The sequence below is a fragment of the Pseudomyrmex gracilis genome, unplaced genomic scaffold (assembly GCF_002006095.1).
Source record: "Pseudomyrmex gracilis isolate BER0280 unplaced genomic scaffold, ASM200609v1 scaffold_70, whole genome shotgun sequence".
Lineage (NCBI taxonomy): Eukaryota > Metazoa > Arthropoda > Insecta > Hymenoptera > Formicidae > Pseudomyrmex > Pseudomyrmex gracilis.
This window is the reverse complement of record NW_018020654.1, coordinates 409886-433103: the sequence shown is the minus strand read 5'-3', so window position 1 is coordinate 433103 and position 23218 is coordinate 409886. Positions and strand designations below refer to the sequence as shown.

Sequence of the window (23218 nt, the reverse complement as noted above, 5' to 3'; positions counted from 1 at the left end):
GTTGGAACACTTGCTTGTCGGCGGCACAACTCGACCGTGGGGAACATACGTACCCAAAATACAGCGGACTCTCGTCAAAGTTCTTCTCGTTGCTGGAAATTACATAAAACTACGGAACACCAGAGGATGTTGTTTAAATATGGTAAAGTTTATTTAATAACATCACAGATACAATAATTATGTACATAAGAAAATGCGCGGCACTGTCGTGGCCGCGCACTTTCATCTCTACCCCACTGTCAACATTGTAAGCACTGAGATACTAAGTTTTCGGAAAAAAAGGTGCTGCGTAAAAGGGCGGATGTTTCTCGACGACTTCGAGACAGGGGATAAATTCCGCTCCGAGATCCGAAAATTGCACGACCTAAAATCAACATCATCCAAATCCCATTCCAGAGACTCCGTCGTCCTTCCTCCCGCGCGCGCGCGAAAACTAAAAAAATTTCGCTTAAAATCACCTTTTACCATTTTGCGAGAGTTGTAAACCGTGTGATCAGATTTTTCCCCTCTTCTCGGAGATCGCGTTTACAGATTGTCCCCGGACGAAGACAATTTGTCGAATACGTAAAGTTTGACTTGAGCGTCATGCCTTTGAGGTGGCGCGACAGAGTCGGGCTTCACCATCTGCGAGGCACATGGAGGATCTATAGTACGGGGTAACAGAGTACGGTTGAGCTCAGCCATCGAGGCAGTTTGATCCTTCAAGGGCAGGGTTACATCTCTCAAAGAGTCTGTAGGTGAGGGTGGAAGCATCACTTTTTCGGGAGCACTTTGAATAAATATCACTCTGCGAAACAAAAAAATTTGACGGTAATTAGTTCAGAAATTGATCATATACATCTTTAACAAAAGCCGTGAGTTTAAACCACGTACCTATTAAACGCTCGCCACTTTCTGCACAGTGTCATGTACGCTTTGCATTGAATGTACATAAAAACTAATCCACCGGTAGAACCAATTATAACGACTATTAATTTTGTCCAAAAGGACCAATCGACAAATCCGTGACGGGCTTCCTCTATCGAACGTTCGACGAGAACGTACAACGACCACGCCACGCAGAGCGCAGCTATAGCGTGAAAAGCGACAGCGCACAATAATCTTCGCACTTCTCCTCGAGACATCTCGAGCTTCTCCCACTGCAAATAATCGTTACACAAGTGTTTATGTATTTGACGCAATCACAGAAATACGCACGCAACTTTTTATCTCTATTTTTTTTTCTCTTCAAAATAAGAAATTTACTAACCTCGCAAAACGGCTTTGTCTTGGCATGCATAATAAATGTAAACTTGCATAATTCACAGGCACGTGTATCCGAAGCTTTTATCCATTGTTGAAGACAAGTCTGATGTACGTAGCGCAGACTACCGCTGCAATAACAGGGGGCAAATAAAGGGGCACCTTCTTCACCTTCGCAATGGCAGATCCTATTTAGAAACGAAAAAAAAAAAAAAAACAACTTTTCGTATAATGAAGTCGAGGTTGTGAATATATTTTAGCTATCATGTACAGCACACAATGGCATATAATCTGCATATATAATATTATTTTTCAGAAAACTGGAAGCGTTTCTTTCTTGACTTGACCTTTTCGGAGTTTTTTCAGACTTCAAAAATTCTTGAAAATTGTATTCAGTGATATTTATATATAAAAAAAAAAAAAAAAAAAGAAAAAAAAGAATAAAAGGATGAGACCGAAAAGTTGGAGTTTATTTCTCTTCTAATTAACATATATGATGTACTTGCCTGCAAATATCATGATTGGTCGAGGATAACGAGCTCACAGACGAATGACAATGTTCTGGTATAATGGTAACTACTGTGGCGTAACTCGATTCCTAAAACACACACACGCACACACACACACACACACATTACAATGAGCGGATCAATGAAAAAAAAAAACGTTCACTATCAAAGCATTCTTATCTTATATATGTAATTTATGCCTGAATATGAACGCTTTTCAGATACTGTTATCATAACACATTAATTATCAAGGCAACAGAATTTTATGATACATAATACTGAATATATATTGTGAACTACTTCATATAATTTAACATGATATTTCACATGTTTTTAGCTTTAATGTCGCACAGTGTCCGATTACCTAATTTAAATTATCTAGGGTAAGGTAATTTTTCTACGTATTTCAATAAGATTATTTTATAAACAAAGTGTGTCTCTCTCATGTATCAATCACACTTATTTTCGTAAATAATTATAGACTTTTTGCTTAAATATTCTGTTACTTCTTTCCAACAAGAAATATCATGTTGTTTATCACGATGTTTTTTCCACTTATCTAACTCCACGAATGGAGATTTTTGTAGAGAGAGATATTTGGATTCACAGAAAGTTAATCTCCCAAAGAATCTACAGTTTACAAAAATAGCACTTTCTTTACAAAAAAAAACACCAAGTATCTCTACTTTTTTTTTTTTTAAAGATGTAAAACAATCATAACTGAAACACCAATTGCAAATCAAATTGCAACTTTTTATTACAATTGAAAAACTATTGACTCAAGAGAAAAATTTTGTTTAAACAGATGAATATATGTTACCCGTGGTGTCCATTCCGGTAGGTTTTCTCCACCAGCAGGGCTAGTATTACTGGAAGTACCAATTGACAAAGGTGGTTGCCTGTCAGGTGGGTTAACAGTGATCTGATGAACCGGCATCACTCTCTGACCTTGCTAGATATATATAATCACTAACAAATAAATTTGGTTAAATGCATCCTGGATATAGCATCCTTGTGGTATAGTATATCTGAATGTCAGAGATTATATGTTCTTTTGTGTCTTGTGATTACTGTTCAGCATTTAGTATCAAAACATGTATAGCCTGAAATCAAAATACAAGGGGCTATATTTATAAACAGATATAAATATATACATATATATGTATTTATATATGAGAACTTCTGTTTATATCTGCACCAAAACAACATACATATGCAAACAATAAAACCACTAAAATTGCAACTTTATACTGTAATTATATAAGAATCTTTTAATATCTTTAATATTATAACTTTTATATATATATGTATATATGTATGTATATATATCTGCACATATATAGATATACACATGTATACGTACATACGTGAGGACGATATAACGTTATATATATATATATATATATATATNTTTTTTTTTTTTTTTTTCTATTTATCTCGGTATTTTTAAATACTTTTTAAAACACAGTTTTTTTTTCACACATCAACTCATCACTTAATTAATCTTTGTTTAATCTGTGTTTAACAAGAGAACAATCAATTTATCGAATCTACGTATATGTTTTTCAAACGCGCACAAAAAGATAACAGTTATTTGTAATTTCGCGCACAAGTTGAAAGATAAATTTAGTTGCCGCACAAAACGGGCGTCAATGATGTAGAACCAGTGACATTTCGCGTAAGGTTAAATACCGCTGATAACGAGTGTTTTTTTTTTTTCTCGCGAGACACGAAAACTCCATCGCGCAGTATATTAAAACAAGCTGTTCTCTATAAACAAGGAAAGTACCAATATAGCGATAACAAACTTGCGCACGTCGTCGTCGCACTCTCGTCGTCGTCGTCGTTGTGGTCGTCGTCGTCGTCGTCGCCGCGAATCCCGAGGATCCCGTTCCGTTCTGTCTCTTTGTGACTCTCTCGCTTTTGCGCCGAGAGACGTTCAGCGAAGTGTTCGCGGGAGGAAGAAAAACAAAGCGTACACTGGCGTCGTCGTCACGCGCGTAACACACCTTCTTCTGCTTCTCTGTATCACATTCGTGCGGATCGGCGGGTCTCTTCTCGCCTCACGGAGGGTGGAGGAGGGGGGAGGACGACGATCGGGGTCCGTATTAATTTTCGATGGCCGGCAGAAATCGCTCCGCGGCGGTCGCACGGCTTCGCGGTGTCGCTCCGGCCCCGGGGGCCGGGGGGAGCGGGGTAAAAAAAAAACGAGAGGAAAGACAACTGGGACCGAAATTTTGACCGCTTCGTTCTTGAGTCAATGACACGGACACGACGGGTGACAGATAACTCAATGCGCGAGATCACGCGCACGAGTGATTTCACCCACCCGTACCACCGACGACGACGGCGCACCCGACGACAACACGCGCGTTGTTGCAATATCGTCCACCGCGAGAAACTCGCCGACACTGTTCGCGACGAGCGCGCTCGAAACGAAATCGCGATCTCGGAAATGCGTCTTCATCGGAACGCGTAAACAGCAGCGCGTTTTCGAGCAACAACAACAACAACAACGATCTATCGTACCGCACATTTTTCCCGCTGCGCCGCCATGAACGCGAATACGTGTAGGCGTGGCTTGTATACACGGTCGTCCCGGTCAATGCGAGAGCAGAAAGCAGAAGCGCCTGAGCGAGTAGCGAGGCGCGGCGATTTAACACACGCGCGGGATTTCGATTTTCGCGTCCTATCCCATCATCCTATCGCGGCGATACACACAAAACCGGGAATGTCTCAACTTGTATCAAGTTGACACATACAACTCGCAGATTGATTGGCGCAATCAAGTTTTGTTTTATTTTTCACAGATTTGGCTACTACACAGATTTATTCACATACAATTCGTACATACCTATATACAATTTTGCGCACGTTGCCATTTGTAACAATATAAATCCATAAATAATAGTTTAAAAATATATGTGTAATCCATGTATTCTAGATATAAGAAAGATTTAAAAAAGAATTGAATCCTTGGTAGAGGATAGCAAGCTAAAGTTGCCGAATTCGTCATACTCTGCGTCAAAAGAGTCTAAATCGTCTTGAGCGGAAGTCAGATTCACATCCGCATTTGTATTGCACGTAGCTTTGTTCGTTTCGTTGGACAAGGAAATGTTTTCGCTAACGTTATCGAGCGGATAATCGATGCTCGTCCGCTCGACGGTATTGTCGACCCTTTCGATACCTTGCTCACCCAGCTTGAACGTTGAATCGTTAACAATTGTATCTTCGGTAATCTGACAAGATTCGCCAAATGAAAGCATCTTATCGTCCGATTGCATTTTCGTCGATGACGAGCTATCGATATTGTTGATTTTGGAATCACTCGAGATTGTTTTTAATGTGGCATCTTCAACACTTCCGTCTTCGTATCGAGAAGCACTTTTAGAACGAACGTCAATCGATTTGTGCTTGTTAATCGACACGTTATCATTCTTCAACACGTTGTCGGTAAGTTCACGAGAAATATCTGTCGGACATACACAAAAATCGTATACAATGAAACTTCTAAGCACTCGATGTTTCAACGATTCTAATTAACAAATGTTCCTTTTTTTTAACTTACCTGTCTTGTTAGTTGTGGGTGAAGATAAGAGTTTCCCGACACACAGTCCCACTGCAAACACACACTTGAATTAATATTGACATTTCATAAAATATGTTTTTTGTTAAGTACATAAATTTTATTTACCTGTTATTCCCACAGCAGCGCCAACGTAAAACTGAGCGTTTTCATTCGTTTTGCTTGTTTTTACACGTCTTTTTTTAAACATTTCTTACTTTTTGTTTGTGTTACGATAATAGGCCAGTACTCTTTTTCTACTTCTTTTTAAGATTGATTTCTACTCGTGTCAAAACGGAAATAATTTCTACTGCCTGTGTGAAAAGCGACGAATTATTGTTTTGCCTGTGTAAGACGCGCGCGACAAGATGTCTACGAGTTGCTAAGGTCATCACATGGTGCAAAATATAAACACATGTAACAGCGTAATATTGAATTTTATCTTCAAAAGAAAACTCAAAATAGTCAGACTAATATTGTTTTATTGGCTCGCAATGTAAACAAAGTGTACAAAAATATAGTTTTTATAATTACAGAAAATTATAAAATGTTTTTACAGAAATCTGGGAATACAGCAGCTTGTAATTATTAAGTAAAAAAATACTAAGTGGCAAATTAAAAAAATGAAATATTAGAATTTTTTTTATTATATCGTTAAATTACAAAATTATTATTGTTTATCTATGTATCATTTAAATCTATCATCCGATTCCGAAGACTTTGTCATTTGTTCTCTCTTTATGTCATTTTGACTTGCTACATAACTATATGTCACAATTATATATATTATATATTTGTTACATCTTATAAATACGTATCCAAACATAGTTATTTTTAATTTCGTCGCTAAAAACCAGAAAGATAGTTTACACTTTGCAATAGTTTTCGATAATTTTTTTGATTTAAAATCTCATCTAAAAAAAATTTCAATGAGACAATCTGACAATCAAGCATCGGATTTTAGGAGCAAGTCGTAGGGACTGTTGAATTGCGAAAATAAATGTACAAAAAAAATAAAAAGAGATTCTATATGTTGAAGAAAAAATATAAAATTTTTCACGAGAAAGAAATTAGTTTAGAATTATCAAATATTACAATAAAGTGCTACAACAAAAAAAGATTGATAGAAAATTCGATGTTATTTGTATACGTATTTAAAGATATAAGCGAATACAAGTTTTTGCCGTTATAGGTTTTTTGCAGGTGGGGCAAGGTTGTTTTGTTTTTTCATCCAGACACATCTTCAAACATCCTGCACAAAATATGTGTCCGCAACGAGTAGTTGTGGGTTGCAGATCGGACGATAACACCTCGAGACATATTGGACAACTTAAACCTATTGAACTTTTATTTGTATTCGATTCGACATATTCTGGAATGTCATCGACAACTGTTTTTTTTCTTTTTGTTTCATTCGCACTTGTAACGTTACATATCTGCAGTACGGATGTGTCTCTAAAATATAAGGATTTTGATATAAGAATTTATATTTAACAATATAAATATTTATATTACCGCTAGCTACGTAAATACTATTTATACGAACATTGGATCACAGTTTCCTAAAGTTATAGGTGACAATGGTCTCCTACAAATTCTTTTGCGTCGTTGGGTAGATCTGCAGGCTCTTGGTGTTTCTTTAGTTAGATCAATGATGTCAATTGTTGACGGTGTTGATGACGAAGAACTCTTTTTTTTATTTTCCATTGTATTGTTACGTATACTCATATATTTATATTATCTGAAATATATTGACAGTAGTGTAAAAAAAACAGATAAATCTCTAAAAACTTTGTTGTTAATTAACTATTGTTAATTAAAAACAATTGGAAACTGCTTATTTGTTCATTTTGCTTCAAATCTTATTTGGCAGAGTTGCAAAACCGCATGGAAGCAAACTGATTCATTATTTTAGCAACAAAAAGAGCATTGGTCTGTATATCTTTTGTTTGTTTCAACTTTTATCGTATGTTCAACACATTTTAAAATTTGACATAGATATGTGATATAGATATTCGAACTTTTTATACAAGAGTATTTTCTTTTCTATATTACATTATATTGACCACCATTGAATCGGTACACAACAGAGGAAAGAGAGTTTCTCATCTATGCGTAGTTCTTTCTTATTCAGACTCTTTTCAGTGGACCTATATAATTCTGGGTCAGAAACTACTGTTCTAGACTTTTAACCACGGCCAGCAATAACCAAACAAGGTCTTCTGTTCAGCTATTCAATCAGCTGTTGACAGCTTAGAGCAAATCAGCGCATAGAAGAGAAAAAACCTATTTTCTCTCGCGAAACCGACTCGTTGCATTTTGCAATGTGTACATAAGTCCTACGTAATCTGTGTTAATTCAGAACGAGTGCGATCAATTCTGACAAACTTTGATCTCGCAGAATTGACCACATTGGTTATTCTTGCACAACTGATTGAGTTAATTAACCAATTGAATCAATCAAGATTTAATCACACTGACTCTTGAAACTGGATGATTTTTTTTTCAGAATAAAAACTTTTATGATCGAATACACAACGTGCCAATCAACGTGCAACGTTTTCTCACAAACTGTTGTGTTGTTTACTCAATTTGTTTCAGCACGACGATAAGAATCGGCATCAAGACGATAGGTTGAGTCAGGTTAGATTGGATTAAAAAAGAAAAAAAGAATCAGCATTAACATCGCGCGTGATTATTAGAAAGCAAATAAACACACACATGTTGATTGTTATTGTTTTTTAAATGTTATCGAATTGTAGAGAATTGTATTATAGGCGCACACGCACCTGTCTGAGAAAAGACTTCCTCTCGCGTTTTCAAAATTTTGTTTTCAACTCTCTCTCTCTCTCCGTCCGCGTCTGCAATTGATAATCGACTCTTTGTTCAAGTTTTGTTCTCCCCCAAGAGAATCGTACGGTAATACGTTGGTTGGTTTCTTTAAATGGCTGACAAACGGACGTGACAAACACTCGAAATTTGATACGTTCGTGTATACACAATCAGTACAACGCTGACTCTCGTTCTCTCGCACAGCTGTGCGCTATCTTCGCGATGGTTCGCAAATCAACGCGAGAATAATAACTGACCGAGAGATAATTAAAGAGACGCACGTAAATCTCACGTTCGACGGGAATCGAAAAATCTCGAACCGACGGGAATCAATCTTGAAGCCGAAGGAATTCGATTTTTTGGCCTAACGTCGGAAATTTATCGTCCAACAAATGTCGACGCATGCCCAAACAACACGCCGACTATATATACACTACCCTAACACAAAACCGTGTTTTTAACTTCCTCCTCCTCCTCGCGGATATCGCCGACCGAAGAAAATATTCGTATATGTGTTTCTAACGCCCGACCACCTGGAACACGGTGGCGCTCGACTCCGCGTCTCGCCGCTTAGAGGCGGATTGCGCGCAGCACCCGCGGGACCGCAGCACCGGAGCAAGTATGGCAGCCGACACCGTAGTTGCGCGGCCGTGATCGACGGATAAGTGATCATCGTCCGCTCGACTGTCGCATCCCCGGGGGTGTCCGCGCGCGCCGCGCGAGAACCGCGAGCGGATAAGAAAATGATCATTCCCATCCGAGTGTGACAGGGTGCCGCGAAAAATCGAGAAAATTTACAGAGTGATCGAAAGTGTGTGTGTGTGTTTGTGTGCGAGAAAAAAGAGAGAGAGAGAGAAAGAGAGATTCGGGTGTGCGAGCGAATCACACTCGCTTGTTAGCTGTGCGCGGCGACCGCCCGCCACTGTCCCCGGGCGCCGGTGTGATGATCAAGGATATGGCGGACGATGAGGCCATACAGGCCACGAACGACGACGCCAGCGAGTGCAAGCGCTACGCGGTGCAGCTCGGTTACTGGCCCGACCCGTTCATCAGTCTGTTCGTCAAGCAGACCGCGCGGAAGGCGCCCGAGATCAATCGCGGCTACTACGCCAGAGTCAAGGGCATCGAGCTCTTCGTCGAAAAGTTTCTCAAGGTGAGCGCTCGCTCGAGCACGATGTATGTACACATCGCGTTTGTTTCTCTCGCTCGCGGCATAAATTTGTCTTCGATTTCGTTTGTCTCTTCGGGGACGGGTCGCGAGAGACGCGTGTAAAACAGAAGAAGAGGGGAACGATCTGCTATCTGGCGTTTTTCGAACGCGACACTTGGCAACATAATAAAATTTTTTCGATTTGCACCTTTTGCACTCTGCGTCTCTCCTTTCGTTTGCCAACGAAATCTTCAAATTCTCACACGTTGATTCGGTCGGACCGAGAGACCTTTCGCGTTTCTGATGATTTTTTGTATTTTCCGTGTTGTTCGAAATGGCGGAAGATCCGTAGAAGATATCTCGTATTTTGACAACGGACGGAGCAGCGAGGCTCTGTAGCTGGCGAACGGAATTCATTGCGGCAGATATAACCTAGAACGTTGAATTGGGAGATAATCGGGCGTATGATGAGGCGGGAAGGGAGCGAGGAGGGGAGAGATACAGCTGATCCGGACGCGGCAGGAACGCGCAGTGGCGGAAACCTTGACCCGTCGACGACCGAGGCCCTGTCCTAATTCCCGCGAGATTCCCCGCTTTTATCCGTGACAGTCAAACGATATATAGGTCAATGAAAAACGCCGCTGCCTGCGGCGCGTGCAGCTGTTGGAGGAGAGCATCTCATTTCCGGAATTGGCACCGGGCGCCCCGCAATGTAAATGCGACAAAAATATTTTCGTCCCCGTTTGATCGCGTGTAAACAAACACTTGAGTTTGGCGATTTCAAAACTACTAAGCAACCTCGAGCGTTTGCATATTAATGTGAAATTTACACACGTACACACACACACATACAGATACAAAAAAGACACATTGGAAAAATTTATACAACACGTCCTTTATAAAAGTTTTGTGTAAAAACAAATAATTATCCAATTATTTTGTAGCGCTTCAAGTTGATAGAATTTTTGACGTTAAATAAAATTTATTATTTTTTTTTTTTTACATAATTGATATCAAATTTGTTTAAACGCATTGATGCGCGGAAACTGTGTTCCGAAGACGAGATCTTTTTATCTATCGATTTTTTTTGTAGATGATTATAAACCAAACATGTATACTTTGTATTAAGAAGAATGTGTATAAAAAAGTATACTTATTTTAAGTTCACAAGTATATTCCATGAAGGTTGATGGACAAGGTTTCATTCTATTGATTTTTTCACATTAATAGATTTTTAATGTTTAAACACCGATATATGCGTTTCTTGTTAGAATATACCGAGATATATATTAAGTATATCATAGCGTTAAAGAAATTTGTTTGCATAGAAAAATATGTACGGGTTTTTTATTGTTACAAATGTGCGATCGTTAAAAAAAAAAAAACTAAAATATCGTGGCTTTATTTATAAAATTATGAGAAAGTTGATATTTTTTGTATTACGATGAAAAATTAAAAGAACAAACTTTTTTGCATCTGTGCAGTTGTCTGGTGGCAAGGGGCAGATTATAAATTTAGGTGCTGGTTTTGATACACTTTACTGGAGGCTGAGAGAAACGGGGAATATTCCTGCGAACTTCGTGGAGCTTGATTTTCCCAGCATTACTGCGAAAAAATGTTATCACATTAAAAAGCACAAACAGTTGATCGATATGCTAAATACCGAAGGTATTCTTCATATACGTGCATGCACGTTACTGTCTCATCGTTATTACTTCAGAAAAACGTATATACGCTGTATTTTATCTCGTTCTTTTTTTTTTTTTTTTTAGATGGAGAAATCCGATTTTCTACGACAGAACTGCACGCCGCGAACTATCACCTGGTTGGTACGGATTTGCGACACATAGCGGAGCTGAATAACAAATTGACCCAGGCCGAAGTCAATTTCAACTTACCCACCATGTTCCTCGCGGAATGTGTTCTAGTGTATGTAGACGCTAGCGCGACCTCGTCGCTGTTAAAGTGGTTGGCGGGTAAGTTCGCGAACAGTCTTTTTGTCAGCTACGAGCAGGTAAATATGAAGGACAAATTTGGACAAGTTATGCTGTCAAATCTGCGCAGTCGTGGTTGTTTGCTGGCGGGCGTAGAGGATTGCGAGTCGTTAGAAACTCAACAGAGACGGTGAGCACACACACACACACACATTTTGAGTTGATAATAAATCGTCATCATCATCCGAACGACGATTGATGAATCGATGTCGTTTCCTCCAATGTTGCAGCTTTACCATGAACAATTGGGAAGGCTCGAACGCATGGACGATGGTGGAAGTTTATGATTCACTGCCCGTAATGGATCGTAGTCGAATCGAGCATCTAGAGATGCTAGACGAGCGAGAACTCCTCACCCAGCTGCTGCAGCATTATTGCATTGCCGTCGCTTGGAACGGACAAACATTCAAAAATTTATCTATAGCACAAGGTTAGGTCATCACTCTAAACCTTTTTTCTCTATGTCTCTCTCGCGAGTTACTCCAGGTAGTGCTATCGTATAATAATTCATAAACTCGACAAACTTTGGTAAAATTCTCGTAAATTATTTATTACGTCCCCCCCCCCACCTCCGATCGATCGTGTAAGAGAGATTTAAGCGTTTTTTCGAGTTGCACCAGTGACTATGTAGATGTATCTTCGGTTAGTCGATAAGTTGAGAGAGGCGAGACATAATTTGCATTGAAATGTGTTATTGATTTTTTTCTTTTTACTTAGTAAATCTAGTAAGTCCTTTTTTTATACGCTTCGTCCTTCGTCCTTTGAGTATGTCCTATGCAAATGCAAATATTAGTCATGAGTGTCATTAATTTTTTTTTTTTTTAACAAGTGCTGTAACGAGAGAAACGCGCGATTCCGACATGCGAGTCGTGCGAGCTATCGTGTATAGCTAAATGCGAAACAGCTGGACAGATTAGCATTATTTTTTCGCGAACAGAAGATTTTCAATCGTTTTAATTTATTCTCGTTGCACACACATTTGAATTGCGTATCGCGCGTTATAACGCGATTCTGTTTGCAAGAGATTGTCCAGCTTCTTCATGTATAAAGGTTGTTACGGATTACTGTAGATTGCTATTGTTATCGTATACTTGTGGCCAAACAGCGCGATAATTTAAAAAAAAAAAGAAAAAGAAAAAAAAAAGAGCGCGCGGAGTAATTTATTGTATTAACGAGATATGTAATTGTGAAGATGAATAATTCAACTTGTACTTAGTACATTTTTTTCATCGCTTTGAATTTCTTTGCGTTGCAATTTCACTATGTTAGTTGTAGCAGAGATTAAGTTCAATATGTAAAACAAAAATCACACAAAAATGCGAAAACTGGTTCTTTTTGCCTGCATTTTCCTACACGCTTTTCGTACAACAACAAAGCGTGTTCTCGAGAGAACGAGAGAAAGCTGAAGAGAGGAGAGCAGTATAGAAAATACAGCTGAAAAGACGAGTCTGAGATGAAACACATGACCTTTTTGTTTTTTTTTTTTATCACAAATAAAAATATATATTTCTGAACATTCGTATGGTAGAATTCCAATTGTCTCAATTGGGCAAAGATGATGTAAAATTATTCCAATACACACACGCGCACACACACATTCACACACACACACACGTACGTGCAACCTGATCTTTCAACATGTACATTAACTACTAGAGATTACGAGGTATTGAGTATCGCGGTTAGACGCGATTGAAGATTATAGTACGATACAAACGCTATTTAAAAGCGACCAATTTTGCGTGTGGCCTGCGTGCCACGTGGAGTGATCACCTAAGATAATAAAAGCAAAAGTATATGCAACGAAAATATTATAAGACTTCATAAATATATCGAAAAAAAAAAAAGAGATACCTTCGCGAGAATCGAACAACATCGCAAGCGTCAGCCTGAAGAAAACAAATCGGCGATACATATATATATTTTCTTAATTGATTTCATTTATTCGCTCTCGTGTCGAATTCACCGTTTTCACTCTCCACACTCGCGAGGTGAAAAAAGTGTTCTTCGATACACACCCCCTACCGTAAGTCCGATCGTTTTCTTTTATATGATATACATATATATGTATATATACATACATATATATACATATATGTAGAAAACGCGTATATGCTTATATAGCGCACAGTGTTCCGCTTCTTTTCAACACCAATACAGAGAGTACGTTACACTTAAGCAAGTAATAGAAAACGATAGTGAAAGAGCGAACAAAAAGATTTATTTTCATATTGAGGAATTATCAGGGTTCCGCGTGTATATTCAATCTGTAAGGATAATAACGAGGGAAATATTAGTAGTGACTTATATGTGAGACACTTGAAAAAAAAAAAAAAAATCCATCGTTTTGTAGATACGAAGTGTGCATGTAAAATGCTCTGTGAAAACAAAAAAAAAAAAAAAAAAACAGATCTCAAACTTTAACTCAAAGTTTTCCGTCAAATTTTTTCTCATCATCGATCCTCGATTGTCTCCGGCTTTGTTTTTCCGATTACAAATCTTTTCGAGAGACCGGTTAGACGACGATAATTTTATTTTAGAATCTAATGGGAGAACGCGAGTGTTTATAAAAATCAGCATGGATTCGGTAGTAAAGTGTACACACAATATTGTGAACAGTTCTCTCCGATTTTTTACCTCTTTCGACGTGTAAAAAACAAATTAACATACCTGGAGTAACAGACACGTATAAAGAGAAGATAATCAGATAATCTATTTTTCTCAGAGATTGCGGAAGTTACAAACCAATTGTTACGATGTCTATCAAACCGTTCGTAGATAAAATCCCCCATCCTCACTCATCCCTCACTCGCCTACGTCTTCTTTGTCCCGACCCGTGTCGCGTTCTTTGCACTTGTAGGAAGTTAAATCGAGACTTATTCTTCGCGTTAGTTTTTCTCGTCACATGCATATACGAAAAAAAAAAAAGAGTAAATACGAGTTAATTCATTCGTGCGCTCGTCATGTGTTCAAAAACAATCGACTTCAAGTTTTGAGAATCAAGGCTCTTCGAGATCTCTGAAACTCTCTCTCGCATTATCGGACGACACGATGTTTGTCGTAGAAACTTCGAGCACTGCCATTCGAAGGCTTGTCAAATTTCAGATTTGCGCGCGCGCAAACTGGGAATTTTTATTTTCAAAATAAACAACGAATTTTACTTTGCCAGAGCTTTCAAGTGTGTCCAGTTGCGTATGTGAGCTTTGTTTGCGGAAATTACACAAGTTTTTTTGTTTACATATAATTATTTCAAAGTAAATCAGATTTCTAGACCACAATCGGTTTGTGATGCGAGAGATTCAGAGAGTGACGAGATAATTGATTCTCAGAGTGAAGCAACAATTATATTGCACGAATAGTAAGTGCTGCTTGTTTCTTCGCCTTGATTTCGTTCTATATATTATATCCAACTATTAATCTCTCGTATATACGGATGTACATCTTAAAAACCAAAAAAAAAAAAAAAACTATGTGGATATATTCACCTATATAGACACTCAGTGTGCTTCCACCGTCATTATGAATGGATAAAAAAAAAGCACGATGAAGAAATTGTGCATCTTTATATTTGCATATTTGTGATATTGTTAAATTGCAATATGCATTTAGAACAAAAAAAAATTGAAGAAAAAAAAACAGTGATCGGTTGTAATTGATTGTAGCTTCCTATTTGATACATATTTTTCACGTATCTCATGCTAAAGTTTTTCTTTAAGTGTAAAAAAAAAAAACAAACAAAGCAGCTCTACACACAATGTAATATATATTAAATTAAATATTTTTAAATGTATAAGATTATACATAATATATATATATATAAATGCCGTATAAAATAATATACACTTCTCCCGTTTAAGTCTTTCAGTTAATTTATTATATGTAAAGAACGACTTAAACATCGTGTGATTTGTTATACTATTTTTATTATTTTAATGAAAGTAATGATATATATATATATAATAAACGGTATCTGAAGAAAACATTACATACAAGTCGCATTATTTTTACTATTTGGAAGCGTTGTTCCGTGTAAAGGTGTACAAACTATTATAAAAAAATACATAAATATTCATATGATATGCACCTTAATACTCTTTACATCTTACGATAATATTGCATTGTTTTTCATTGCTCGAAACTATGACACGCGGCGTGACACGGTTTCTGCGAACGTATTTACAATTGATCATAAAAATAACACTATCATACATTTTTGTACATATCAAAGTACATGTCGTGGATAAAACAAAAGAATCACTTCGCACTCACATTTATAGAAAAAACTGCCAAAACCTATAAAATTGTTTCACAAAATCGCGCGTTCATAGATGTAATTAAATTTGTGTCTTTGAATAATATTAGTGATATCAAATTTACAAATTGAATTATAAATTGTGAAAGAATTTTATATCGTAAAATTATCTATATTTTTTTTCTCATCGTACGAAAAGATAAAATTTTTTGAGTTGCTTTTGATATCCGACGTAGATTATAAACTCGAAGCTGGACAGACGGTTTTGTGCAAAGTGACTTTGTATAATAATATACCTAAAAACCCAGGGGATTCAATTGCACGCATCCGCCGACATCGCTCAAGTTTCTCGAAATTTTACTGAGTTTGGTAAAAATGTCGAGGTGCTTGTTAGAAGTGACTTGCTGGAGATTGCTCGCAACGCGGAAGGACGCCTGGTAACAGTAGTAAATATATTAATGCGTGAGTGTAAATTAAATCACATTATTTCGTTGTTTAAAGAGAATTTGATTTTCTTATCAATTTCATATTTTGTTAAATTTCGAATAAAAGCATAAGTTGAGATGATAACAGATTTAGATGTCTATATAGTCATTTGTTCTAGGTCGAATGAAGATTAGAAAGTAATGTGATACCATGACGTACCTCTGCGCACCAAGTTTGCGCCATTAAGACCTCGTGCTCGGCACTAGGCAGGTTCTTATTCAACGACATGGTTGCCCTGCTAAGTACAACTGCCATGGTGTATATGTCGAAAGCAGCCTGCGTGATTCTATTGAGAACGAACTGCTCGTCTACGATACCTCGTCCGTATTTAATAAGAACATTCTCTATGACTTCGCCGAAGTCCACCACGCCCTGCAATTTTTTTTTTTTTTTTACATAAATTTATTTATGTTTTAAAATTCACGAGTGGTTTCTCTTTCCTTCGCTTAACTCACATATTTTATTATTCTTACCTTCGAACAAAGCGCAGCGCTTTCCGCTAATCTCGGATGTACCAAATTTCCGAAAGTAGGCGGCGATCTCAGACCGATTGCTCTGGTCGCTCGCTTGGTAGCTTCCTCGAATATGAGTCCTAAATTCGCAGCGGGGTTCTGCAAGGCTTTCTGCAGTTCCTTCAAGTGGCCACCGGCATATTGAATTCCGGTAAGCGACACGAACAGGCGTAAAATGTCGTTTGTTCCCTCGAAAATTCTGAATATACGCAAATCGCGTAATACGCGCTCGAGACCGGCATCGGTCATGAAACCCATCCCACCTAACACCTGAATAGCTTCGTCACACACCCACCACGCAGACTCGGACGCAAAACACTACAAAAAAAAGATAAGCAATAAATTGTACAAGCTATTACAATGTGTTTATTACGCGAGAAACTGAAAGAACGTAAATAATTCGGTGTTTCTCATATTTGCTCATTTGTATAAAGTCGCTATATAAATTATGGACGTCAGAAATTCTGTGAGTGTTTGCTATGCAAATTATAATAGACGCCCTTTTACCTTAGAAATAGCCGCCTCCAAGTGATAGTCCTGGCTTCCCATGTCCATGTTACCCGAAATAGTGTAAGCGAGAGATTCTGTAATGTAATGCAGTATAGCCATTCGTGCCAGTTTTTCTTGTATGGCACCGTAATGGTCCAAAGTACGGCCGAATTGCACGCGTTGCGTCGCGTGATTCACAGCCTTGGTGATGCAGTAACGCATAGTGCCAGAAAGAGCAGCGGACATACCAAATCGGCCATTGTTCAAAATGTTCATTGCCACCTGAAGAATTTAAACGCGATAATCAAGCACAGAATTATTTCGATATGATTTTGACACTTTTTACTCTCTCGTATCTTCTCACCTTAAAACCTTCACCTTCCTTGCCGAGAAGATTCTCTGCTGGGACTTTGACGTCTTCGAAGAAGACTTCTGCGGTGTTACTGCACTTAATACCCATCTTTCTCTCAGGCGGTCCGCTGGTGACACCGCCGAATCCTCTTTCGACGATAAAAGCGCTCACCTTGTCCTTAGTTTCACCTGTTTTTGGATTTGTGACGGGCGTTTGCGCGAAAACGGTCAGAACCTCGGCGATACCGCCGTTCGATATCCAGATCTTGCTGCCGTTTAGAACGTAGTGCGATCCGTCCGCTGACTTGACCGCGCGCGTACGTATCGAAGCGGCGTCCGAACCGGAACTCGGTTCCGTTAAGCAAAACGCGGCGTACTGACCGTTACTAACTCGGGGAAGGTATTTCGCCTTTTGTTCCGGTGTGCCGAACAGAAGTATACCCTGAAACAAACGTGTTTCATAAATACATACGTATAAAAGATTGTAAATTTTATTTAAACAAAGTGAAGAATTTTGATTACTTTGAATCCTATGCTCTGATGCGCACCGAGCATGATACCAATGCCGAGATCGTGATAACCACATATTTCGACAATTCGGCTGTACTGAGTATTTGTCAATCCCAATCCGCCAAATTCTGTAGGCACTTGCAAAGCAAACGCTCCCAGTTCCCAGAGAGCATTCGCTGTTTTCTCATCAACACAAGCGTTCTGATCGTTTTTAGCTGCATCGTTTACTTCCTATAAAAAAAAAACAAAAACAAATGTGTGATCAACAAATAAATATGTACACGTGTTCTTTTTTTTTTAAAAAAAAAAGATGTATGTACCTCATAGAACTTCTCCACGGGATCAATGAGCATTTTTAACGTATCGGTTTGTTCCTCATTCATGGGTTCTGGGAATGGGAAAACTTGATTCAATTGTAACTGACCGCGAAAGAGGTTCATCGTGAACGATTGAGATTCCTTGGTTGCAGTTTCCTGAGGTTTTTCTGTTTCCGCGGATGATTTCAATGCTGCTTGCGTGGCCATGTACCTGTGCAAAACAATTGTCGTATTTTTCAATGTTTCTTGATAACAAATACTTCAATAATTGCTCAAATTTAATTGTAACATCATTTTTTTTGTGTGTGACACCAAAATATTGTCGCTGTACATAAATTAGAAACTGATTTAAATTTCTCAATTTTTATCATCAAATCGCAACTCGATGTAATGCGCAATTTGAAAAATTGATCGAAATAATTTTGCCATATCTTCTTGTAATTTTCTTCTCTTCTTATAAGTAATTTTGCTTTGTTATCTTTCTTTGACGACGAAAAAAGGATAAAAATTTATAATAAAATCTTTTTTAAATTCTTTAAAAACATAACGGTGAACTTTGCAGCTTTGCAATTTTTATTTGTTAATTTTTATTTTACTTCTCATAACGAGAAAGAATGTGGACTTCGAGCTTGTTGATACACTTGTAAACTACAAATGTACATAGATATCGAGAAATTAAATAGTAGATTAAAAACCCAAGTACCAGTGACAACACATGATGACGTTTCATACGTCACCAACGAACGCACACACACTCTCACATATGTACGTGTGTGCGTGCGAGAGTCAGTCCAAAGTCCATCAACATCAAAATTACGCGTACACACAAGCACACTCAACTAAAAATACAAACTACGAATTTCAACTTAACAAGTTTCTAACGAAACATTTATTATCTTATATATCCGCAACAATGAACGTGACTTTGTTTGACATTACTGTGCGCAAAAAAATTGCCGTACTCGAAGACTTTTGCAATTTGAATCTGTTCCAAAATGTTGTAACACAAATGTGTAACGGCTTCGTCTAATTAGCATCGTCGTGCCGAGCGATTCGACGACAAATTGTCGGAATACATGCAATTTTTTTTAAAAGTCTCTGTTTACAGATAAGCTCAACAGGTAGCTCAAATCTCGTTCGCACGAAAAACAAAACCGACGGGTTTTCCTCACCTGGGAGCGATCCAGAGACGTAAGGGCGTTTCGAAGGTACCCTTGAGGGTCTTGGGAGATGACGAGAGGATCTTGGCGATGCGAAACATGTTGTTGTTGGGATTGTGAAGTTTTAACTAAAAATTCACGCAAGAGTGAAAAGTTAACTTCACGACTTTCACCTTAGATAAAGGGTACTTGTATATATATATCTGACGTTGTACACTTTCGTATCGCGACGTCGCAATGCGCGTCCCACTTCGCGGTCGTCGTTTGTAATACTGATTCATTCTAATTCCGGCACAACAAACCTCTCTCTCTCTCAAAGATGCCAGATGATCGAGGCGGTGGGGGATACCTAGCTTCGATCAGAGAGAAGACCGAGAGCAACCAGGTCCATAAGAGAACGTGCAATCGCTTTTTAGCTCTGTAAGCCAGCGCAATGTCCACGGGTGGTGCACATTGGCAACTACGTAGCCAATGTCCCCGGGAACGACTTGTCGGTTACGTACATACGTTATGTTCAAACGTGGACATGGTTTTATTTCGTGTTATGTGCACACAAGTGTCGAGTTTAGAAAAATCGAGCAGCCGGCGGCCAGCACCGAAAGGACCGAGGTCGCGGAGATTACGCACACAAAGACGTGACACAAAGTAAAAGTTACGCGACAGGGAGGAGAGAAAAACCGAAATTTCTCTTGTTCCTCGAGTGTTGTGGAACAACAGATAGATGACGCTCGAAGCGCGTGAGAGTTCAAAGCGAACGCGCTTGTAGACGACGAACATCGATCAGCTGTAAGTGATAATGACCGATGATGATTGGGCGCGTTCGGACGATAACAAACGCGTGACGTACCGGATGCCGTGATCGCCGGGTCATCGTAAATCTCAGGTGCTCGAGACGACGCGGACATTTCGGAGCTATGGGTTGAGTGAGAGTCAAAGCTTGATGAACACGTAAGTTCTGACAAATCGACGCGCGGAAATCCGTCAACACGTGATACGAGGTAGGTTAGGTTATATAATGTGATTGCTCGCATCGCGTTTTTTGTTCGATCTTAAACAAAACTAGTTTTGAAATGTTGATCATATAATGCAGAATTGAACACATGCGTTTGTGTGTGGAGTAACTAAGTTGATATGTACTAAGAAAAAAAATAGAGACGAAGATACAGGAAGGTTAGATTGTTGTTTTTTTTTCTACAATTATACATAACAATGATACACAATTGCGAAAACTGAAATGATTATTCATTTATTCCATTCACGGCGTATAATAAGCGCATAATACTTTAATAGAAAAATCTGGAAATTGCTGTCGGCGCAGTTGGTTCTGCTTACTCATGGTGTCTGTTATTTGCAGATAATAATGTATAATCTTTCCGTGTGTAACATTCTGGAATATCTTTGGAAAAGGAATAAAGTGGAACAACCAGACGTGTCGCTTCTCAAATGTTTTTGTTGTTTCTGAAAATCTTACCACTATGAGTAATATTGCAACGGAAAAGCTTTCACTGCAATCAATCCTGAGACTCAACAATAATGACTTCAAGGAGTTCATTTGTGGCTGGGGTGCCGCTGTCATCAACGTTTCTGTTACTTTTCCCATTAACAAGGTCATATTCAGACAGGTATGCGAGCAACAAATAATATTGCGACAACAACTGACAAAATTTAAAAGTAAAGCACTTTTAATTGATCAACTTTTATCATAACACAGATTTTGGAAGGAGTGCCAGTTCGTGCTGCAGTCGGGCAAATATCACGAGAAGGAATAGGATTGTTGTATCGTGGAATTCTGCCACCTCTGTGCCAAAAAACTTTGTCGCTCAGTCTAATGTTCAGCATATATGAAGGTTGCAAGCAAAGATTCTGTCTTATAAGTAAAAGTGAGATATTGGCCAAAGTTCTGGCAGCAAACATAGCCGGTGCGGCGGAAGCTGTTCTGATGCCGCTTGAAAGAGTGCAAACGCTGTTGCAAGATTGGCGATATCACAACAAGTTCAAGAACACTTCCCACGCTTTCAGGTATCTGTTGACGAATCACGGAGTAACCGAGTGTTATCGCGGAATGGTTCCTATTGTGTACAGAAACAGTCTATCCAATCTGATGTTCTTCACGCTGCGAGATCAGTCAAAAGTGCTGCTGGGGGAACAGGAGTCGCTTCTGACGAACTTTGTCAGCGGCGCTTTGATAGGCGGTTTCACCAGCACGGTGTTTTATCCGATGAACGTGATCAAGATACACATGCAGATGAAAATAGGCGGCGACTTCGAAAAGTTTCTGGCTGTAACTCGCGAGGTATACGTTTCCAGAAATCGAAGTGTAACTTCTTTTTACAAGGGCGTGCATTTGAACTACATGAGGTCCTTCATTAGTTGGGGTGTGATAAACGCGTCGTACGATTTCTTGAAGAGTATATTATTCTAGAGACATTTAATAGAGAGGGAAGAATATATATTTATTGATATTTTGGGATTTGTATTTTTCAGAGGGAAGACCTATTGTATATATATTAGCTATTTTATGTAATGTTATAGGAAAATTTTTCTCTATATATGAGAGAGAGAGAGAGAGAGAGATGAGTGTCGCGATCGCACATTTGTCTTGCTGCAAAAAAATATGCAGGATTGCACACAAGAAGAAACTTTACCACTATGTGTACATAAAGAGCAACGCTCTAACACAAGCGTTGCAAGAACAAATCGTATGTTGTCGAACTAGGTTTCATTTAAAAAGGATGAGTATTAAGTGTACAGGTGTAATTGATAATTTTGTAACAATCAATTTTTTCAATTTTTATTTACAAACGCGCACACGACGAAAAAGCGCATTTAAAGAGTTTACGCGAATTTGAATGCGAGATAGAAAACGTGTGAGATTTTAAATAAAAAAAAAAAAAAAAAAAAACATTCAGATCATAAACTAGGGTTGAAAAATGGGCACTGATTATCAACGGTCATCACCAGTTAAATAAACTCAAGTTTTTCGTAAAATTATCGTATTTAATCAAAATTGCTAATTACATAAATCTTTTAAAATTTCAATCTTCGTGTAAAATATACATACGTAGATAGAATACTTGGAGATACAATAAGAAAATGACCATGTACGTATAATATGATCTCGTACTGAGAGCTCGCACTGCCTTGTGCGCGCAAACGGCTGATTTGTTTTATCTTCGATTAGGAGTAAGTGAAACGGTTTCTTTAATACTCACACACACGCAATACTACAATTTATTAGATAAAAGAACCACCGAGACTGACACGTGTGAGCGGCAACTACTGCGTGCGTAAGTGACACACACGTTGATATCTACTATATGATACAACGTTGTGACCCGAAGATATTCAACAAAATAAAACAATAAAATGATATGCGACCATATGTGAAATATATTTATTGTGTGGCAAACTCACACGCAATCACGTGATATTATAATTAACATTTTAAAAAGTCTTATCGTGTCTATTGTGTGTGGAAAAAAAAAAAAAAAACTATTTTTGTCATTTCAATGCGCGATATACGTATAATTTTTTAAATATTATTTTGTATCACATGTCTTCTAGCGAGGTATTTTTATTTTGTGATATATGTGTAAGAAAAAAATGCCTAGAGAATTAATTCAGTCATCGTGATATATGTGTTAGATGGAATATTGTTAAAAATATGTTATTTAATAAATCAATTTACACGAGAAGAAAAATATATATATTGTATATACGTACGCAAATATGAAAACTCGAGAGAGTCCTAAGTGTTTTCGTTTTTTGCAACATGTTATACGTACTGTATATTTTACAACGTACATTGTTAAAATTCCCGTCGTGCAGATAAAAAAAAAACAAAAACAA

The 23218-nt window shown here is 38.1% G+C and overlaps 4 protein-coding genes across 10 annotated transcripts; 2 read left to right on the top strand and 2 right to left on the bottom strand.

The window, feature by feature from the left end:
* Window positions 1–129: 129 nt before the first annotated feature.
* On the bottom strand, window positions 130–3842 carry LOC109854594 (E3 ubiquitin-protein ligase MARCH8-like). 5 transcript variants are annotated; one of them, XR_002250229.1, is made up of 7 exons: window positions 3206–3842; window positions 2572–2854; window positions 1749–1840; window positions 1250–1430; window positions 874–1139; window positions 459–787; window positions 130–364 (listed from the first exon to the last, which is right to left on the bottom strand). XR_002250229.1 is itself a non-coding variant. In XM_020427834.1 (6 exons), the coding sequence occupies exons 2-6, from the start codon at window positions 2686–2688 to the stop codon at window positions 526–528; spliced, it is 918 nt and encodes a 305-aa protein (XP_020283423.1). In that variant the 5' UTR covers window positions 2689–2854; window positions 3206–3841; the 3' UTR covers window positions 130–525. The 5 variants fall into 5 exon arrangements, 4 of the variants coding, with proteins under 4 accessions (XP_020283423.1, XP_020283424.1, XP_020283425.1 ...); XM_020427834.1 differs by having other exon boundaries at window positions 130–787; window positions 3206–3841; XM_020427835.1 differs by having other exon boundaries at window positions 130–787; window positions 3541–3841.
* Window positions 3843–8791: 4949 nt separating this feature from the next.
* LOC109854607 (leucine carboxyl methyltransferase 1) lies at window positions 8792–14220 on the top strand. The gene is made up of 4 exons (XM_020427862.1): window positions 8792–9301; window positions 10783–10966; window positions 11071–11422; window positions 11523–14220. The coding sequence occupies exons 1-4, from the start codon at window positions 9092–9094 to the stop codon at window positions 11725–11727; spliced, it is 951 nt and encodes a 316-aa protein (XP_020283451.1). The 5' UTR covers window positions 8792–9091; the 3' UTR covers window positions 11728–14220.
* A 975-nt stretch (window positions 14221–15195) lies between these two features.
* Window positions 15196–19632, bottom strand: LOC109854598 (very long-chain specific acyl-CoA dehydrogenase, mitochondrial). Its single transcript, XM_020427840.1, has 8 exons — window positions 19382–19632; window positions 18213–18420; window positions 17905–18123; window positions 17396–17824; window positions 17050–17313; window positions 16504–16860; window positions 16190–16402; window positions 15196–15978 (listed from the first exon to the last, which is right to left on the bottom strand). The coding sequence occupies exons 1-8, from the start codon at window positions 19468–19470 to the stop codon at window positions 15841–15843; spliced, it is 1917 nt and encodes a 638-aa protein (XP_020283429.1). The 5' UTR covers window positions 19471–19632; the 3' UTR covers window positions 15196–15840.
* Window positions 19633–19738: 106 nt separating this feature from the next.
* On the top strand, window positions 19739–22749 carry LOC109854599 (solute carrier family 25 member 51). 3 transcript variants are annotated; one of them, XM_020427844.1, is made up of 3 exons: window positions 19739–20317; window positions 20724–20991; window positions 21081–22749. In XM_020427844.1, the coding sequence occupies exons 2-3, from the start codon at window positions 20845–20847 to the stop codon at window positions 21789–21791; spliced, it is 858 nt and encodes a 285-aa protein (XP_020283433.1). In that variant the 5' UTR covers window positions 19739–20317; window positions 20724–20844; the 3' UTR covers window positions 21792–22749. The 3 variants fall into 3 exon arrangements, with proteins under 3 accessions (XP_020283433.1, XP_020283432.1, XP_020283434.1); XM_020427843.1 differs by having other exon boundaries at window positions 19739–20367; XM_020427845.1 differs by lacking the exon at window positions 19739–20317 and adding an exon at window positions 20400–20539.
* Window positions 22750–23218: the final 469 nt, after the last annotated feature.

What these genes read in the sequence shown, in the direction of transcription:
- LOC109854598 (XM_020427840.1), bottom strand. Translation starts at nt 19,470, where the DNA reads ATGTTTCGCATCGCCAAGATCCTCTCGTCATCTCCCAAGACCCTCAAG. An exon ending in ATCAGAGCATAGGATTCAAA is followed by an intron (nt 17,825 to 17,904) that starts GTAATCAAAATT and finishes CGTTTGTTTCAG; the next exon opens with GGTATACTTCTGTTCGGCAC. An exon ending in CGCAAACTTGGTGCGCAGAG is followed by an intron (nt 15,979 to 16,189) that starts GTACGTCATGGT and finishes TACTGTTACCAG; the next exon opens with GCGTCCTTCCGCGTTGCGAG.
- LOC109854594 (XM_020427834.1), bottom strand. Translation starts at nt 2,688, where the DNA reads ATGCCGGTTCATCAGATCACTGTTAACCCACCTGACAGGCAACCACCT. An exon ending in TACCGGAATGGACACCACGG is followed by an intron (nt 1,841 to 2,571) that starts GTAACATATATT and finishes TGTGTGTTTTAG; the next exon opens with GAATCGAGTTACGCCACAGT. An exon ending in AGACAAAGCCGTTTTGCGAG is followed by an intron (nt 1,140 to 1,249) that starts GTTAGTAAATTT and finishes GATTATTTGCAG; the next exon opens with TGGGAGAAGCTCGAGATGTC.
- LOC109854607 (XM_020427862.1), top strand. Translation starts at nt 9,092, where the DNA reads ATGATCAAGGATATGGCGGACGATGAGGCCATACAGGCCACGAACGAC. An exon ending in CGATATGCTAAATACCGAAG is followed by an intron (nt 10,967 to 11,070) that starts GTATTCTTCATA and finishes TTTTTTTTTTAG; the next exon opens with ATGGAGAAATCCGATTTTCT. An exon ending in TTAGAAACTCAACAGAGACG is followed by an intron (nt 11,423 to 11,522) that starts GTGAGCACACAC and finishes CCAATGTTGCAG; the next exon opens with CTTTACCATGAACAATTGGG.
- LOC109854599 (XM_020427844.1), top strand. Translation starts at nt 20,845, where the DNA reads ATGAGTAATATTGCAACGGAAAAGCTTTCACTGCAATCAATCCTGAGA. An exon ending in ACAAGGTCATATTCAGACAG is followed by an intron (nt 20,992 to 21,080) that starts GTATGCGAGCAA and finishes ATCATAACACAG; the next exon opens with ATTTTGGAAGGAGTGCCAGT.